The 20,702-nt window shown below is 39.8% G+C and overlaps 2 protein-coding genes and 1 pseudogene across 2 annotated transcripts; all 3 read right to left on the bottom strand.

Annotated features, from left to right (window-relative positions):
* Positions 1–2,284: 2,284 nt before the first annotated feature.
* Positions 2,285–2,778, bottom strand: LOC125315556 (annotated as a pseudogene).
* A 7,621-nt stretch (positions 2,779–10,399) lies between these two features.
* LOC115756442 (kiwellin-like) lies at positions 10,400–12,819 on the bottom strand. The gene is made up of 3 exons (XM_048280769.1): positions 12,807–12,819; positions 12,470–12,649; positions 10,400–10,861 (listed from the first exon to the last, which is right to left on the bottom strand). Exons 1-3 carry the CDS (start codon positions 12,817–12,819, stop codon positions 10,485–10,487), a joined length of 570 nt encoding a protein of 189 aa, XP_048136726.1. The 3' UTR covers positions 10,400–10,484.
* Positions 12,820–17,458: 4,639 nt separating this feature from the next.
* On the bottom strand, positions 17,459–18,225 carry LOC115756413 (kiwellin-like). The gene has a single exon (XM_048280987.1). The coding sequence runs from the start codon at positions 18,020–18,022 to the stop codon at positions 17,555–17,557; it is 468 nt and encodes a 155-aa protein (XP_048136944.1). The 5' UTR covers positions 18,023–18,225; the 3' UTR covers positions 17,459–17,554.
* Between the last annotated feature and the right edge of the window lie 2,477 nt (positions 18,226–20,702).

Raw genomic sequence — 20,702 nt, 5'->3', positions numbered from 1 at the left:
GAAGTACCGTTAGCAACAATGTATATATACTTGGTCCCACAATACTTGCAAAACACTTGAACTCCATTTTTCTCCTTGTTTCCTTTAGAAAAGTGAGTCCATGCTTGTGAGATTTGTTTACTAGGATTAGGAGGACATTCATGAGATACCTTGTCTAAATCGAATGCCTCTACAAGGTCATCTTCTTCACCTTCATCTTCTAATGTGTCCATATCCAGAACACTCGTCATATCATTGGATTGTTGCCCTTCCATTGACATGTGAATTGATCACCTGGATAAAGAAAAACATAGATTAGATTGAAGGCATCTAATGCGAACATCAAAGTATAAAGGGCTAATACCATGGAGCGAAGAAATCAAGCATAGCCATGAATTATTCAGTACATCTCCAAGAAATCATGAGATTCTAAAAGTTGACTATTTGGAACCTAATATTGTGATTCGAAGAGCAACTTCTCTACTGTTTATATTGATTATACTATTAAGTGATTATAGGTAAAAAGAGGCAATGAAACAGAATTCCACAATCCAAAAAAAAAAAAAATCGCAATCCAAATTTGAAAGCAGAAGATTATGCCCAATTTCAAAGGCCAAAAGAACTAGAAAATTAATGATCTTCCATGGCTATTTCACCTGACGCCAAAAGGGCAAAATCTCACCTTTTTTAGTGCTTGAAAAAGGGAATTCACTAGGTTAGAGTAAATTTACTGATGTACTAATACATAGTTACACGGTTCGTGAAGATTATGGGAATGAGAGAGGAAACGCAGAAGGCTGGTGTCGGATACCGTTCCTAAGGGAGCATCATACGTGAAGTTGAACAGATCACATGAGGTCTTATTAGGAATATCATCCTGCAAATTATCGTACACTGCCTAAGTAGTGGGGAACTTGTACTCAGGACTAACTTTTTTGTAGGATGGATGCTTATTCTGGTGATTTCTTGCAAGAAATCCAAAGCTCATTGCAGTTGATTTAACTACATGGCAAGGATGAGTAACGGGGATTGTAACCCTTGCAAATCGAGAACTTCTTTTCGAGGAAAAAAAGAAAAACGAAAAAGTTCTGCCAATCCAATGATTATGGGGTGTTTACCTAAGATCGAAGCAAAAAAGTGAGGATGTGACGAGAGGAGCGACGAGTGGACGGTAGGTGGGACTGCAAGAAGAGCAAGCGGAAAGGCGAAGGTGGGACGTGAGTAGAGAAGCGAAGGCGAGACGTGATCGGAGAGGCCACGAGGAGACGTGAGTGGAGAGGACTTAGGAAAATTAGGTTAACTAGTTCATGTTAACTGGTTCTTTTTTTCTTTTTTATTATTGTATTATTTTGTTTGAAGTCAAACATTTCTAATTATTTTTATAATTTTATGTATCTCTAAATATATTTTGAGCGGTCCGATCCGGTCCCATCTACCATGGAACCGAGGACCGGACTACCCGGTCACCGGTTCCATTTATTGAGACAGCCATCTTCGTTCCACTCAGATAGCGAGGGTTGATATTAACATGGTCCATGAAGAGGATGTCACGTAGTAGTCCCCTCGCTACATATTTGAATGAGGGCCACGACCCCCATCGACGGAGTGAGAGTTGACTATCTCACTTCCCCTAGCCCGCGTGCGTGCGTGCTCTCACGTTGCTTTTTCAGCTTGCAAAGTGGGCAGTGAGGGCTAATGTGGCTTTGCCTAAGTCTGGCCAAGGACGCCGGCCCCTGGCCGATGCGTGGGTGGCGGCGACACCACCTTCGCGTCAACTGCAGCTACATGTCTCCTACTTCTCCTCTATTTTGATTTCTCTTATTCATTTTTCTAATTTTTGTTGTTTTTGAATTTTAATGTTTCTGAACTTTTGAAAACAAGTTTTTGTACTTTAATTGTTATGTAAGGAGACGTATCGTTTTTTTAATGGCCACGTTAGCATCTGCTTTTCTATTATTAACGAAAGGATCACCAACTCGAAGCAAAGGATACGGATTAGAAGGCTGGTTGAATACTTGACGAGGAATCTCCCATTCATCTATCCCAAATATGTAATTTGTCTTGTACAGGACAAGCGTGGTAATACTACTACGCCTTACTATTACTATTATTATTATTTCAGCCTCTGCATATTCTCTTCTCTTACAAGCATTTTCCGAGGTTTCTTTTACAGTTTTATTGCACTTACATCTTATTTTGCACATTTGAACTACATAAACGCAAGGCCTCAAACATGTACCCTCCACCCTAGGAACTTGTCCATTCTCATTTGGATCGTCCCCGGGGAAGGAAAACACACAGATTTTTATGCCATGGACCACGTGACATCCTCTTCACCCACTCCTATGTCCAGCCCCAGAGCGCGCCACACCGCTTGAACCGTCGACAATGTCATTCCGGCACGGCGGTTCACCATCATGCCCACCAGCGCACCCATTCACAGAGTTGCACTCGTTGACCACCTTGGCCGTCACGCTCCTCCCGGTCTTCCTAGATCTGATCTTGATCCTGTGCCCGCATCGAGACCCGCCGGCATATATACCACCCGGTCGACATGGCAACAATCGGCTCCGAGTTCCCGTGGAATCTGCCACCGCACTCCAACGCCCCACTGCCGCCACCTTCGCTGAAGTCGTTGTTCGTCAAGGTCGCTCGAGTGGAAGACGTTACCGGGGGCGAGCAACGGTATTTAGGGTAGGACCTGCCGTGGCAGTGCAGAGTGCCTGGGGGTCGACATCCTCCATCGGAGGATGACAGAGTACTGGCATAAGTGTGTGCGCCCACGTCGGGATCGTCATGGATTTGACAAGGGCCGTTGCATCATTATGCTTAAATATTATGTCCAGCCATTGCTGAGGATATTCATATTTTGTCGAAGACATTCTGGGAAAAATGCATCATTGTGCTTAAATATTATCGAAGAAACTTAAGAAAGTCTTAGATACTTTCGTCAAAATCGATGAACTCCAGTTTATGGAAATTTTTTTATGGGATTCATCAGAGCAAAACGGCAAGGACCCCATCAAAGCTCACGAAGAACCTTTGGTCCTCACTTAGCTGTCAGTTGCAATTCCTAGGAATCTCATCTTGGACATTTCTCGGGTAGTTTTCATAAGCAACCGACAAAAACCCCGTTAAAATAGTACTTCGATTGAATTATGTATGTATTCTTTTGGACTACTCGCTACGGTTTCGTTTGTTTCGCAAAAAAATGAATGAATCTAAAAATGATCGCTTGCATAAATAAATAAAGGAAAACAAATTTCATCGTCAATGAAAATGTTTAGATGTAAATTATTATCAACAATAAAAATATCTTTCATTGATTAATTATTTTAGGCGATAGAAACGATTAATTTTAAGAAAATATTCTCCAAATAATTCATTTTTTGTTAAACAAACACAGCCTATGCCTTAATGTTATGATCATGGTCTACCATGGAAGCCGCTTTAGGGTTAAATTTACGACCTTTGATTCTTAACTACGTCAATCGATTCATGTATTGTATTAAATTGCAATAAAACCCCATGCTGCTTACACGGTATAGGCAAATACAACTTTTGGGGTCTACTCATTGTTCATAAGATGCTGCCAGTTTTTGTTTCTATTTAGAGCTCCAAAATAATGAATCTGACCAAACAAGGGTTTGAAAAAGATAGAAAAAGAAATTCATGAACAAGTACGATAATGTGCCACGTGATTCTAAATTTTTTTAGAATTGTTGGCAGTGTCTCATAAAATTTCACAAAGTTAGTGAAAACTTCGATGGTATAATCGATTAGCTTCAACAATTGTTGTTGCATGGATATGAGAAGCACGCATTTCGAAAGATAATGTGATTATTTTTTTCTCTAAAACTTATGAAATTAGTCCTTTTCACAATTAGCATATGTATCTAGAATTATCAATTAAAATAAGATCGCAGGAAAGAAAAGAAAACGTACATGGGGCAAGATCAATCGAAGGGAATTTGTTTTCTTATTTTAGTATTCTTTTTACCCAAAGTAGCAATAAATATCCTCTCAAACTTTATGCAAGATGTTATTCTATGAAGCACTGACACTCTATGGGGGTCTTCGTGTCGTGTCCGACATTCTCCCAACATTCTCTGACATGCGATTGACCCGAGGTTAGCGCTCCATACATGCTAGTGACACGCAAATCCAGCATCCCGACACGCATGTGTCAATTTTAAGTATTTTCAATAAATTAGGGATCAAAATATAATTTTATCAAAAATATATATTTAAGTCATATACTCAACCACCCCAAATTTTTATACTCAGCTAGCAACAAAAAAAAAAGCGTGATATAACAGAAGAAGAAGAAAAAGAAACTCATTACCAATATAATTTATCAGGCCTAATACCCATAAAAACCTTCAACTTTAGCAATTTTTTTTTTTTGTAACCGAGGTTTCCCATGTGCAATAGACTATTCCTCGGGGGTGATGGAGGTATGCGCGCCAATGTCACCGATTAAGTCCCCCAAAACGCGGTTGGGAAGATTCAAACCTAGAACCTCATCGGTTTAACTGTCTAAGACCCAAGGATCTCACTAACTCAGCCAACACCTCATTGGCTCTTCAACTTTAGCATTTGTGACAATTATATCCAAAAAAAAATTTCGTTTCATAAAAAACCTCCAATTTTTACTTTTGTCCCAATTCTACCCCAAACTTTTATTTTTGCCATAATTCTACCGAGTCTAATACCAAAAAACCCCTCAACTTTAGCATATGTCCCATATTATATCCAAAACATTTTTTGTCTCATAAAAAAACTTTAAACTTTTATTTTTGTCCCAATTTTACCACCATTAGCCTTCCATTTATAATCACCATTAGTTAATCTTATGTGGAATTTTCATGTCATTAATGAAATACACCTCAGCAAAGCTGATATGAAAAAATCTCGAATTTCTTTTATGTTGTTTGCTTCCCCCACATATTGCCACGAAATATATAGTCACTCAAGACGGCGCTTTTCGTATTCTCTTTGGCACTCAAGAACCCAAAGAACGAGTAGATATGGAGATATTTGGACAAACTATATAAACTCACGTTGTCCCCGAAACCTACTATTTCTAAATTTTGAAGATTCATTGATAAGTTTAGTGAGAAAATTCGAGCCACGTAGGATTAACTAACGGTGATGATGAATGGAAGGCTGACGGTGGTATCCGTGTGACTCATTTACCTCAAAATTTGGGATAAATGTGTCATATGCCTACAAGTTTGGGGTTTTTGTGTCACAATAAAAAAATTTGGGGTAAATGTGTCGCAAGGGCATAAGTTTGAGGTGAATGTGTCACATGGGTACATGTTTAGGGTTTTCCGTGTCATAAAGAAAAGTTTGGGGTAAATATGTCAAAACGGGCATAGTTTAGGATTTTGGGTGGCTTTTTCCCTATAATTAAATTCACAACTCAAACCCATTAACAACTCATTTATTAACACGTGACTAACACATATTTGACTTATATAAGTGAATATGGGTTAAAGTATGAGTTTTCACCCATTTTGACATCTCTACCCACGAGATGCTCAAACATGTCCGAAGCTGTGATTCACGGGAAGACTTTGCCGCATCAGGATATAAACCACAAAGGATCATCCAAAACCAATGGATGCGCCGCCACTAATCTAGCTACTGCTTTTCTAATTACGTAAGAGACAAAATATGTATTTATATGCAAAAATAATCGACCCTTCCCAGCCGACTTTCACTTCAATCATGGAAATATTCCAGTGTCCAAAAGTTACCGAGACTGGTTCCGAAACTAGCTGGACGTGCATCTCGAAAATCAACTCCATGCTTCTTTTATTATTATTATTATTATTATTATTATTATTCAGATGTCCATTGGATAGAGATTGTAGCTTGTGACATGAAATTTTCCACTCATCTTACAGTGTCTAAATTGAGAATCTTGCTTGGACCAAAAAAAAAAAAAAATTGAGAATCTTGCATAAGATATGACTCGTCATTATCCTGACACGTCTCATTTAGCGTACTCAAGTATTTTACATCATCCATTAAATGGTCTGAAAAAATATCAAAAAAGTCTTAAACCTATTATATCAGTACCAATTTAATCCTAAACTTTTTAATCGAACCAGTTCAATCCTAAATATTTTCACGTTGGTACCAACTGAATCAATCCGACTAATTTTTTGGCTAGAAATCGTTGATTTGAATGTCGACCGTCCTACATGGTATGGCCGGCTTTGACGTGAATATATTTTAATATTATTTTATATTTTTTAATAATTTTTTGGCTTTTTTCCCTTTTCTGGGCTTTATTACTTTTTTTTGCTATTGGCAGGCGAAAGGCCGCTGGTCCACGCGGCCCTCACCGCCAACCAGAGCAATATAGTGGGGAGTGCAATTTTTTTTCGTGTTTTTCAAAATAGAAATTTTTTTCTTAATCGAACACATGCAATGTAGTAAGCCCATATAATCAACATATTCACCGCAATCAAAATTACAAATGAAATTATTAAAAAATTTCGATTTAACATGCTGCAGCTCGAATTCTTGATTATTAAGATTTTCAGGCTCTATTTGTTTTGTGAAAAATGTGACATTTCTGAAAATTATTTTCAGATAATTATTTTACAGAAAAATGATGATATTTTTTGGTATTTGACTAAAACCTGAAAATGAACTGGAAATTATTTTTTGCCGTTTGGTATGAAAAATCATTTTCCACCGTACACGCCTTTACTTAAATCATATACAACACGCATGAAGAACAAAGGTCTGCTTATCATTCACTATCTTGTTACGATATTTTATTAGCATCAGTAAAATAACCGATCAGCAGATACAAGAAAACTAACAGATGCATGTCTAAACAGAACATCCTGGGATAGACGAGCACAATGATTTTTACTTGTAAAAGAGACTTGGACTCTTGAACTCTTGAACTCACCTGATCTGGCCAACTCGAGACTCGCCTTGCCGCCTCGACGGCCTTGTTGGATCTAGCTTGCCGCTTCGAGCTCGCAATCGGCAAGGACGGAGGCTCGCCTTGCCGGACCCAGCGACACTTAGCCTTGCTTGCTTGTGGTTGGCCATGGGTGGCGACCGGCCGAAGAAGAAGGAAAAAAAAAAAGAGAGAAAAATTAAAATTTAAAAAGTATATAATATAATTTTTAAAAAAATAAAAAAAATGAATAGAAAGTAAAAAGAAATAAAATGTGAAAGAGAGGAGGAAGGAAAGATGAAAAAAATGTTTTCCTTTTAAAAAAAAAAAAAAATATTTTCTCCACTTTTGAAGGATTTTTTTTTTTTTTTTTTGCATAATATGAGAATTTTCCTAAGGGGGGAATGCCTAAAAACATCAAACCAATCACATTAGAATCAACTAATATCAAATTAGATAATCAACAATGGCAAAATAGGCGGCAAAATAGTCAAATCAAGTTCGGTTTAGGAAATTACCTAATTTGGAAAATTTGCTTCTAAAAACAGGACTGGCCACAAGGGCAAGTGACACCAAAGGAGATTTGAAATCACTGCTTATATACCAGACATTGGTAATAAATCATATGGGAATCCAATTTTTTCCATTATTTTCGTTTCCGTAATAGTGCGAAACGAAGGCCCGGCTCCAAGTTGTTCAAGAATAGTGGAATAGTGGAGTTGAGTTTCTCGACCCTTTGTCTTAGGATTAGTCGGTTCTATTTCTTGATGGGAGTAGGGAAGGGATATAACTCAGCGGTAGAGTGTCACATTGACATGGTGAAAGTCATCGGTTCGAGCCTGATTATTCCTAAAACCAATGCGAGTTTTTCTATTTTGACTTACTCCCCCGCCGTGATCGAATGAGAATGGATAAGAGGCTCGTGGGATTGACGTGAGGGGGTAGGGATGGCTATATTTCCGGGAGCGAACTCTAGGTGAATATGAAGCGCATGGATACAGGTTATGCCTTGGAATGAAAGACAATTCCGAATCCGCTTTATAAGGACCCGAAGTGAGGTTGTTTTCGCAAAAGAGGACCCAAACTGGACATTATCTGAAGCAAGGACCCGAAGTGACTAATTGAGTCTCAAGTAAGGACCCGAACTCCAAATCTTATTCATAGCTAGGGGTATTTTCGTCCAAGGCTATTTTTTTCTTTTTCTTTTTTCATTTTCACTTTCTTTTCGTTCTATTTCCTTTTTTTTTAAATTTTTTTTTCGGAACTGGTTGTCTCTTCTTATCTTTAGGGACATCTGTTCTCTCACCTTGAGAGCGCAGCAAAAACTTCACTTATTCCACGCCTTCAGCCAACCTAGCAACTGCAATTTTTTGCACCGTTTTTGGTCCTACTTGCCAACAACAGAAGCAGTATTATCCAAGCATCACCAGATCATCTTGTTTGACTGACTTAAGCCTCCTGTCAATTAACTCTTGCTTGGTGATCAACAATTTCACGCGAAAGAGCAATTTCTTTGCAGCAGGCGACTATTTCAATCTTAGCAACAGTTTTGCCTCATAAATTTCAAATTCAAGTTCTCCCCTTTTGCGTGAATTCGATCTATTGAAGCTCCTTCTTCTCCTTTACAATGCCAGTGGCTTCTTGTGGTAATCCCTCGTTTGGAGACAGCCACTCGCAGTCCACCCCTTCCTCTCCAATTGCCACATTGCCACCATTGACAAGACTTATTTGAGCCCTCGACGGAATTCCCAACATCTTCTTCGTCGAATGGAGGTTGATTTGAGCCCTAGATCGATTACGAGCGAGCCATGATCAAAGCCGTCCTGAGGAGCTGAGGATTTGATCGTCGGAGAAGGCGACCTACGTGGCGACGAGAGCCTGTCTTCTCTTCACCGAGACCGACGAGAGCCTACGTGGCGACGGGAAGCTCTGTTGGTGGAGAGACTGATTATGGTGTTGAAGATGGAGGTGATGTAGAGCAAACATAGATGCATGAGGAAGATGAAGAAAGAAAAAGAAGAAATGGCCTGGACGAAAATGCCCCTATCTATGAATAAGATTGGGAATGCGGGTCCTTATTTGAGACTCGGATAGCCACTTCGGGTCCCTATTTGAAATGACATTTACTTTGGATCCTTTTTGAGAAAACAATCCCACTTCAAGTCCTTATTCGAAATTTTCCCTAATTCATAAGAACATTTTGTAGTCTTAGCAAGAAAGTGAACGATTAAAGATTTACCTGGTGTGAGATATCATATTGTTTGAGAAACCCTAGATGCTGTCAGACCAAAGGATCGTCAACAAGGATAAAATCGTTGAAAAGGGAACGGTTACAGTAGGTGGTGCCGCCAAGAACTAGGTTTGCATCAAGGGGCTGGTAGAAGCACCGGCGAGGGTTACTGTCGTGAATTGGGCTGTGGTTGGTCATTGAAAAGACCGACGGGGGCTTGGCAAGGCAGCGAGAATGTTGGAAACCACCCCGAGGCGACGTTAGTTGCGGTAAGAAGCTGCAGGCGTGAACCAAATATGGTTGGTGTGAACGACTTGGCTGCAGCAAGCGAGATCTAGCAACCCGGCCAGTTTTGTCATCGCGCACGGCCCCTAACCAAAACTATTAATTTTTCATTAAATAATAATGAGCCCACATAAACTGCATTTTAGCACAAGCAAGGGACGTTCTGAGATTATTTTAAATTATCGACCCAGTCCACAAGAATTTTAAGATTGTCTGAGCTCGCCAACTTATCATAATGGCCGGAAGTGTCACGGGTGAGCAAAATTATGGAAGTGGATTTTTAGTTGGTCAATGTTGAAGACTGCCAGGCCTTATTCGGTCAAAAGAGATTGAGAGGGAACGAAAGACTTGTCCTTTCCTTGAGGAGACCGCTTCCTTTCACACATAAAAGGGAAAAATTAAATAACATGAAGTGAAATCATGGCACGACCTATCACAGCAACCCCTTGGCGGCAAAAAATTTAGGTGTCATCAAAGGTAATTTAGTTTCCGCCATGCTAATGGGTTTCTGTCACCTGCATTAAACGCAACATCATATGTTAGTATCTGAATGAATCATGCGGAGTTGAAACAGATAGGACTTGTTATGTTCTCAATCCTCACGTGCATTCCGAAGTTGCCACAGGTTTTCCTTCGCTTTTTCAAAGCCAGGTGTCACGATATCAAGTGATGCATGTCGAAAATTTTCATTTTCACATGCAGAAGCCCAGCCTTTAGAGAGGTTTCATCACAAGGGCAAGTTCGGTGCTCTTCAACGTGCTCTCACAATATGAAAATTCTCATGAACTACAATTTTACTGAATGGAAAAGAACGAACTACATTGTGGAAAAAGAGAAATCCTAGAAAGCAATCAAATATCGAGAAACAAACCCTAGAAAACGATAAGAAGAATCCTAGAAAGCAGGAAAGACTCTATGCGAATAATTGAAAATGCCCCTATTGTGGGCAATTCGAAATAATCCTATCATCTTGTTCCTCGTCAATTAACACACCGTTAACCTCGAGATCTTATTCCTCCTCATTTGGATCGTCTCTGGATGAGGAAAACACATGAATTTCTATGCCATGGACCATGTAACATCCTCTTCACCTACTTCTATGTCTAGCCCCATCGCATGCCACACCGCGTTTGAACCATCAACGATGTTGTTCCTACACGGTGGCTGATCGGCGTGTTCACCATCGCACCCATTCCTAGAGTCACACTCGTCGACCACCTTGGCTATCACGCTCCTCCTGGTCTTCATAGATGTTATCTTGATCCTATTCCCGCACCGAGACCCGTCGGCATACCACCCAGTCGACAGTGCAACAATCAGCTCCGAGTTTTTGTGGTGCCTTTCGTCACACTTCGACGGGCCCCCACCATCACCGCCATCGCTGAAATCGTTGTTCGTCAAGGTTGCTCGAGTGGAAGATATTACGGGGGGCGAGCAGAGGAATTTAGGAAAGGACCTGCCATGGCAATGCATAGTGCCTGAGGGCTGACATTCTCCACGGGACAGCGATGGAGTATTGGGACACATGTGCATGCCTGCGCTGAGATCGTCATGGCACCTTCCGTTGATGCATATCAATTGTCCGGCGCAATCGTCTAGGGTGCGACAAGGGTCATTGCATGAGGAGATGGCATGTGAAGGAGATGGAAATAGAGTGATGCTTATAACAAGTGGAAGAGCTAGGAGGAGTGCCACAAAGGACCTCATTGTTCAACTATCGAAATTGAACGCTCAAGTTGATTTGGTGAGGAGAGAAGAAAGCATGGAGATGCTTATATAGAGTCTCTCATGCTCCAAGTTGGCTGAACAAAAGAGAGGTAATCGTTCAATTTGCCTTTTGTTTTCAAATAAACATACTGCACAATCTTATTTGTTACAAGTGCGGGTCGACTCATAGTGTTCGTTCGTGGAATTTAAACAAAAATTGACTCAGTCTTCATTTCCGTGACTGACGAGTTGTGCAACGACCGGACATCGAGACAAACATAAGCATTAGTGCTCGCGATCGATTTTAGTGGCCAGTGGTCAAAATATTTCTTCTAAAAGCAAATAGAATAATTTTCTACTGTTATAGAAAGGGTCTTACCTCTTTTAAAATAATTACTAAGCCTCAATGTTATGGTCGGAACTTAGTTTGAAAGCCAAGTTAGCGTCAATATGTACATATAAACAGAATAAAACAAGACCTAGCTTCCACCGATCAAGGCAGATTCAATTTGGCTGTATACTCGTTGTTGTTCACAAGATGCTGCCGGCATTTGTCTTAATTAGAGATCCAAAACCCAAAAAAAAATTGAAGAAATTATCAAAAAAGTCGTAAACCTATTACAATTGTATCAATTCAATTTTAAAGATTTTGTATTCATGCTAATTCAATCCTAAACCTTTTGTATTTATGTCAATTTAATCATTGTGGCCAATTTTAATCGAAAATTGCTAACGTGGCTAATTTTAAAAATATTTTTATTTTCTTTTTTTTTTTTGTCCTCTTCTTCTTCCTACTCTAGCCGACGAAGGTCACCCCTGCTGGCCACTAGCGGACGAGGCGCTATGTGGAATTCAATTTGCCAATACTCAAACAACAGCCACTACATGCCTTATGCATTACAAGCAAGTATTTCGATCCTCAAAAGAGTTAATATTCTTAGGTATTCCAAAATCCATCAAAATTTAGGGGTGAGCAAGGTTTTAGAGTAGAACCACAACAATGAGAATCAGTCCGGTTTCAGATTTCAAGTTCCAAGATATGTGGGGTAGAATCCAGGTTCCAAATTTCAGGTTTCAAATATTAGAGAGCTTGTTCTTATGAACAGGTTCAAGGTTCCAAGTAAGTAAAACCTGGTATAAGTTTTTATGATTTTATTGGTATATTTCTTCGTACAACCTTACAATGTTTTATGATGCCTCATGATGAGTATGTATTCTGGAATCACTAGTCTAAACTTTCATTTTTTATGATATTTATGACTGAGATTTTTATTTTAATAGTATAACGCCCGGAGGCTGACATCCTCTATCGGACGGTGACGGAGTACTGGGACATGTGTGCGTGCCTACGTCAGGATCGTCATGGCACTTTCCGTTGATGCATATCAATTGTCCGGTGCAATCATCTAGTGTACGACAAGGGCCACTGCATGAGGAGATGGCATCTGAAAGAGATGGAAAGAGAGTGATGCTTATAACAAGTGCAAGAGCTAGGAGGAGTGCCACAAAGTACTTCACTGTTCAACTATCGAAATTGAAAGCTCAAGTTGATTTGGTGAGGAGAGAAGAACGCATGGAGCTGCTTATATGGAGTCTCTCATGCTCCAAGCCGGCTGAACAAAAGAGAGAGTTAATTGTTCAAATTGCCTTTTGTTTTCAAATGAATGAACATACTGCATAATCTCATTTCTTTCAAGTGCGTGTCGACTCATAGTCTTCACTCGCGGAATTTAAACAAAAATTGATTCGGTCTTCACTTCCGTGACGTATGCGTTATGAACAACTCTGAAATCGATTGAAATTATGAGTTGTGGAACGAACGGGGCACCAAGACTAACATAAGCATTAGTGTTCGTGATTGATCATAATAACTAGCGGTCAAAATATTTCTTCTAAAAGCAAATAGAATATTTTTTACCCCTTATAGAAATAGAAAGGGCAGTGTCTCTTTTAAAAAATTACTAAGCCGTAACGTCATGATCGGAATCTAGCGCGGCTTCCACGTGAGCGTAAAACATGACATGCTTCCCCCGATATAGGTAGATTACTTACTTTTGGTCAACAGAATATGCAGATTCAAATTTGGGTGTATACTCGTTGTTCACAAGATGCTGCCGGCATTTGTCTTATTTAGAGTTCCAAAACAACAACAAAATCTGACAGAAAAGGGTTCGAAGCAAGACAGAAAACAGAATACTTGAACCCCCCAAGAGAACGTCCCATTTGGTGGCAGAACAAACCAATAAGGACGTTTTCTATTTCTCTATTTCTGTTCAAAACCTATTTCATTTTTTTTTATAGAATTGGACCAGAAATGAGAAGCTAAAATCTTCAGCTTTTCTGTTTCTGGAACAGAAATAAGAAATGAAAATTCTTCTTATTGCTCACTCCCTCTCTCTCATGTCCCGGTCCATGATCGCCGATCCGCCATCCACGGTCTGCAGACCACCGATGCCGGTTGTCGGCCGTGGCTACCCTAGAAATTTTATGCTGCTATTAAACGAATTACTATTCTAGGAACAAAAATTTTGTACCCTTGTCAAATGCATTTATCTGCTTACAAACTCATTTAGAAACTTCTTGTCAGAAATTGATTCCAAAAACAAAATGGTTATCATTCGCACCCTAAGAATCTCCAATTCATATCAACAATAAATTTGAAAAAATTATCCAAAAAGTCCTAAATCTATTGCAATTGTGCTAATTCAGTTTCTAATATTTTTTTTGCCAATTTAGTCCTAAACCTTCTGCATTTGTGCCAATTCAATATATATTGCCAATTTTAACCTAAAATCAGCGAATTGGATGCGAGTTATTCTACGTGGCACGACCGATGCTGATGTGATCATAATTGTATAATTTTTTTTATTTTTTCTTTTCTTATCTTTATATTATCTTTTTTTTTCCTTGGCTTAGGACCGACGAGGGCTGGGACGCCTTTGCCCGGTTTGGGCGAGGATCGAACGGCCTCACTCGCCCGGATCGTGCGAGAGCATTGGCTACATTTGGTGAGAGCATCGCAACCCCCACTAGGTTTGGGCGAGGGGCCACGTGCCCTCGCCTATGGTAAGTGAGGCTCGCCAGCCCCAAGTACATGGAAAAAAAGAAAAAGAAAACGGTATAAGGAAATTCAAAATATTGTTAAAATTTATTCACGTCAACTCTGACTATGCCATGTTGGATGGCTGGCGTTTACATCAGCAATTTCTAGCCTAAAATTGGCAAGATGTATTGAATTATCATAAATACAAAAGATTTAGGACTGAATTGGTAAAAAAAAAAAAGCTCGGGACTAGATTGATGCACTTTTTATAGGTTTAGGACTTTTTTGATAATTTTTCCCAATTAATTTCAAATATCAATATTGTATGGTTTTGAAAAGCGTGCATTTAGAAAGATAAAGGTGGCTTTTTGTACATAAGTAATCCTTTAGTAACAATTTATGAAGATAATCGTGTTCACAATTAGCGTATGTGCTTGTTATGAAACTCTCTGAATTATCTTAATCATGAAGTATTTTGGCAAAACTTATCTCCGGAAAAAAAAAATAACTACATGTACACAATTGTTAATAAATATACCTTGCTAAATGATATGGGGACTATTGGCATACAAAAAAAATGTCGGAAAAATTATCCAAAAGTCCTAAACATATTGCAATTTTATCAATTCAGTATTCAATATTTTCACATTTTACCAATCGACTCTATCCGACCAATTTTGTTAGAAAATCGCAGATGTGTATACCAACTGTCATACATAGCTCAATTGACGCTAACATGAATAATTTTCAATAATATTTTCACATTTTTTTGAAATTTTTATTTCCCCAACTGGGCCTTGGCCATGGCTGGGGAAGGTGACCCTCGCCGGGATTTGGCAATATCATTAGTTGTGTTAAATTATCTCTTAAGTTTGAGTCCATGTATGAAATTCGATTGAACGATGTAGATCGATTTCTAATTGCAGGGTCAAATGGAATGAGGCCTCTTGTCTCCGATCTGTTTTTGGATGTGAAAAGGCGATATTTCTTCATAAATATCCAAGATTTGACCGAGACCCAGAATTGGAGCCCTCTAAGGCTGCACGAACACGAAGGACGCTACTGTTGATTGTGACTAAAAGGGGAAAAGAACATCGGAAGTACCATGCGTTTCCTAAGACGGTCGTTCGAATCTCATAACTTTTTTTTTTTTTTTGAATATTTGAGTCCCATAACTTATTGATGATGCTGACTTGATTGACATATTTTTTTTTTTTTTTGCGATCACCTAAGTGAGATATAATTTTTCAATCGATCATCTGAGTGCTATAATTTTTTTTAAAATGTTCACCATAAGTGTTGTAGCACCTTAGTTTTTTAACACTTGGGTGAACGTTCTTAAAAAATTTTGCACTTTAAGTGATGATTGAAAATTATGGCACTCAAGTGAACGATTTTTAAGAAGTTAACTCTATTTTGTTGATGCCTAAATTTTGATAAGGATCGATCTCATTATTTATTTACATATTATGAGCATTTATCATTTAGTAGTAATAATCCCGCATAAATTGCAATTACAAAAGGGCTGACTGAAGCATGGAAGCTCTGAGTTTAATTGAATTATTTGGATTAAGTCCACGAGACCAAAAACAATTGGCCAGGAATATGGCTGAAAATCACATATGCCATGAAAATCACATGGCAATATGGAAAAATAATAATTAAAAATACCTTAATTTCTTATCTTGGACATATATATCACATTTTTGCTTAATTCAAATTAGGGAATCAAGATGTTTCTTATTCTTACAAGTGGCCTAATCTCACACTGTATGAACATACTTTTTCTTCACATTAATTAGATCAGAGGAACATACGTTAATCTACACTTTGAGAAAAAAAAGATCAAAAACCCTCTTCCGTGGCCAGAATTGGTCAGGCTCCTTCCTCGCGTGGCTCACACTTGTGCGCCCAGCTACCGCGCTTCCTATGGCCGCTCCACTGCTCCGTGCGGACGTTGAGCTCTCTCCTTGCGCAACCGCTCTTGGCGAGCATCAGTCATGCGACTCATACCAGTCAAGCCCCCCAGTAACGCCAGTCAAGCCCAGCGAGCCCACGACAGCCCAGGCGACACGTCCTGCCAGCCACCACGTTCCTGCTGTGAACAGTGTTCAAATTGTAGAAAAGAAAGGTAAACATCGGATCCGAGTAAAGTCTTTAAACTGCTTCATCTAAATTCTAGAACTTAAAATTTGAGGTATTCCCTATGATGAAGAGAAGAAAAATATTTCTCTCGACTTAAGTGGTGATGGTGGGGAAGATAGACTCCACATCATTTTCGGATGGCTACCACCGGATAGGGTTATATAGTAATATATCACGCCTGGGGTGAATCATCGGAATTTCGACTCCTTCGTCGTTGATCCGTGCTTCGTACGGTGTCTTTGAACCAACTTGTCGATGGCGTGTCCCTGGTTCAAAGACACAGCCAACGCCTCCTGCCAGCCACCACGTTGCTGCTGTGAACAGTGTTCAAATTGTAGAAAAGAAAGGAAAATATAAATGGGGGCAAGATCAATTCTTTTCCTATTTTACTATCTTTTTTCAACACAAAAGTAGCCATAGATGTCCTATCAAACTTTACACAAGATGCCATTGACGTTTACACCATATTTGGCTAGAGGTCCTTGGGGCAAAAGTTGGCGTGATATCGTCCTCCGTTTCTCTTCAAGTAACATGCTTCGTGCAATGCAATTCTCCTCGTTTGACCATCGCAAGCTGTTCTCATTTTAGTTTTTGCCCGAAACTGAGCGAACGAATTCTTTGCTCGCCTCTGCACTCTTAGCTCACGGGTTCTTCTTCAACAAGCTGCCTACGGACACGCGCCTCTCCGGGTCCCCGAACTTCACGATGTCCATCGCCTCGCGGTCAAGCACCACTGCCCTCTTCGATCTTCTTCAATGTGCAGGCAGCGGCGAGGGCCGTTGACCCTCGGGAATTGGCTGAGGGTCACTCCCTCACTACAGATTAGAACAAGGGTCGCGGCCCTCATCGCCAGAGTGATGATATAGTGAGGTCGTGGCGGATGCCGCCGGCAAGTGGCGAGACTAGCGAGAGTCATGACCTCACCAAACTCACTTGCCCCCTCACACTCTCATCTCGGATGCCTTTATCCAAATATATAAATCAAGAGACAATATATAGTTAAAAGGACAACTAAAGTAATACTGCTACGACTTATTTTTTTTAACATGTTGCATATTATCTTCACAAGCGTTTCCCTAGTTTCGTTTACAGTTCTATTGCCCTGACAAGCAATTATTTTCTATCACGCGCACAGCCTCAAACATATTACCGAACACCAGTCAGCAACCAACAACCACAAATCTTATTTATCCTTATATTCGATCGTCTCTGGGGAAGGAAAACGCAAGAATTTCTATGCCGTGGAACATGTAACGTCCTCTTCACCCACTTCTATGTCCAACCCCAAAGCCTGCCACACCGCATTTGAAGCGTCGACAATGTCGTTCCTACACGGCGGCTGATTGTCGTGTTCATCGTCGCACCCATTCAAAGAGTCGCACTCGTCGACCACCTTGGCCATCACGGTCCTCCCGGTCTTCGTAGATGTTATCCTGATCGTATCCCCGCATCGAGACCCGCTAGCATACCACCCGGTCGACAGTGCAACAATCAGCTCTGAGTTTTTGTGGTAACTGTCGTCGCACTCCGACGGGCCCCCACCATCACCGCCTTCGCTGAAATCATTGTTCGTCAAGGTTGCTCGAGTGGAAGACGTTACCGGGGGCGAGCAACGATATTTAGGGAAGGACTTGCCGTGGCAGTGCATAGTACCCGAGGACTGACATCCTCCACCGGAAGGTGATGTAGTATTGTGACACATCTGCGTGCCTACGTCCGGATTGTCATTTCACCTTCCGCTGATGCATATCAATTGGCCGGTGCAATCATCTAGGGTTTGACAAGGGCCATTGCATAACGAGATGGCACGTGATGGAGATGAAAAGGGAGCGATGTATATGACAATTGGAAGAATTAGGAAGAGTGCCACAAGGCACTTCATTGTTCAACTATCCAAATTGAACGTTCAAGATGATTGGGTGAGGAGAGAAGAAAGCTTCGAGGTGCTTATATAGAGTCTCTGACGCTCCAAGTTGACTGAAAAAAAAAAAAAGAGCTCAATTATTGAATTTGCCTTTTGTGGACACTTAGTCTTCATTTGTTGAATTCGAACAAAACTACGTGCCTTACGCATCACAAGCAAGTATTTCGATCCTCAAAAGAGTTAATATTCTTAGGTACTCCAAAATCGATCATCTAGGGGTGAGTATAATTTTAGGGTAGAATTGGATCGGCTCCAAGTTTCAAGGTTTGCCAAGTAAGTTCTAAGTTCCAAAAATTGGAGAACCTAATCCAACTGGTAGGTTCAAAATTCTAAATAAATGGAACCTGGAACAAATTTTTGTGTTTTTCTTGGCATATGTCTTCACGCAATTCTGCAATATTCCATGATGTCCGATGATGAGTGAATAATCTAGAATGACTAGTCCGAACTTCAATTTCTAGTGATATTTATGATTGAGATTTTTACTTTGTTAATATTTCATATATTTTCGTATGTCTAAAAATAGTCATGGCTAATGGATTATACCAGCAAGTGGTGGTAAAGGCGGTGATTCACCGCAATGTTCAATTAAGAATACGGGTAGAATCTAGGTAGACCTTGAAACCAGTGATAGGATGAGTTACAAGTTTTAAGGTATGCATGGTAGGTTCCAGATTGTAAAAAATGAGAAACTTATTTCGAGATATCCTCAATTATGCAATGACAGAATATCGAGATTAACATAAGGAGATTTGGTCTTTAAAGAGAAATAGAATATCTTCTTAATGCCTTATGGTTAGGGTTGTGCTTCTCTTAAAATAATTACTAAGCCCTAATGTTATGATCGTAATCTAGCGTGAAAGCCACGTTAGGGTAGAAATTACCACCATCAATACGTAACGACGTGGACCGGAAATAAAACTCCACGTAGGTTTTTTTGTGTTTTGGTCGAAACTGCACGTAGCTTACACGATACAAGTTTTGGCGTTTTCTTATTTGTTCATTGGATGCTGCCGACATTTGTTTTTATTTAGAATCCAAAAAAACAATGCGACAATAGCTTCTAAACAAGACAGAAAACGGATGTCATGAACAGGTACGTGGATGGGGTATATGGTACTTGAGGCCGCTAGTCTAATAGTCCGACAAGATTGTCATTATTTTTTACTCTACGATTTTTCAATTAATAAGTATTTTATACAAAACACTCGGTGATGCTATATGAATATACGATCAAAAACAACTGGAAATACTGTCAGGCTGTCATGAAAGCATTTTCCTTTGATACTAATGATCAATTTCAACAATCGGTGTTGCATGGATATGAAAAGGGTGCATTTAGAAAGACAAGGTAATTATCTTGTACATAATAGTAACCCATTAGCTATAATTATGAAGTATTTCCACGTAACTTATCCCCCAAAAATAATAAACAACGCTGCATGTACTGAATTCTTACCAAGAATTCCTTACCGAAACGGGCGACGTACGTGGCATACGCCGTCAAATATGTGTACGTAGAGTCGATCAATTGAAATAAAGATCGTAGAAAACCAATGAAAACAAACCCGGTATAGGTCAATTTGTGGAAAGATCCTCTGTTTTTTGGGCAAAAGTTGGCTTACAATGGTGGGCTGTTTCTCTACATGCATCAATGCTTCATGCAACACAATCGCTTTCGTTTGATCATCGCATTCTGTTCTCGTTCGCACGCTTCTTCTTTGTCTGATTGTCTCCTTCACATTGACCTGTCAAGATTGACGCAGTAGATTGAAACCTTGGAAGATTTCCAGCTTATGAACTAGAGACCATCGCTTCAAATCCCACCAGCTCTTTAGCCTGCTTAGGCCGAAAACCTAAATTTAGTTCACACGAGAGCACCGTGAATAAAAGGCTTCGTGCAATGTCTATAGAAAGGAACGTCTCGCTCTCTTCCAACCACAACCAGATACGAAAACGAAACAAAGTAATTACAAAAGCGTACCGTGATGGCTGCACCGCCATCTCGCCATCTGAAATGACCATCCGCTCCAACTTGACCCTCTCAGCCGCAGAAAATTCTAATCATCGAGCCCCTTGATTAGCTTTGAGTCCCGATATACATATGTAATAAATGCTCGAGCCTACAAGTAATTAGTCACGTAATTAGTTATGCACACTAATTATATGCAGAACGAAATCTATTTACTGTGATTCAGCTCTTTCCATTCCATCATATTTACAGAACAGATCTATTAATGTGGGGATTAGTGTGCGTAGGGAGTTCATTAGACTGCATAAGTATCTCTTCGGAAAATCACCAACCTTACTCGCCTTCGCTAAAATGCTTACATACGGCACTCCCCCTTTGGTATCCCGTTGCATCCGAGGCTAAAAGTTAGTGATTATTGATGAAAACCCTAGATTCATTCGCTCAAAGCTTGAGAACTAACATTGTAATATGGCTTGATTTGTTAGG

The sequence above is a fragment of the Rhodamnia argentea genome, chromosome 6 (genome assembly GCF_020921035.1).
Source record: "Rhodamnia argentea isolate NSW1041297 chromosome 6, ASM2092103v1, whole genome shotgun sequence".
Lineage (NCBI taxonomy): Eukaryota > Viridiplantae > Streptophyta > Magnoliopsida > Myrtales > Myrtaceae > Rhodamnia > Rhodamnia argentea.
This window is presented reverse-complemented; position numbering and strand designations above follow the sequence as displayed.

What these genes read in the sequence shown, in the direction of transcription:
- LOC115756442 (XM_048280769.1), bottom strand. An exon ending in TCCTGACGTAGGCACGCACA is followed by an intron (nt 10,862 to 12,469) that starts CATGTCCCAGTA and finishes CTAAATTCCTCT; the next exon opens with GCTCGCCCCCCGTAATATCT.
- LOC115756413 (XM_048280987.1), bottom strand. Translation starts at nt 18,022, where the DNA reads ATGTGTCACAATACTACATCACCTTCCGGTGGAGGATGTCAGTCCTCG.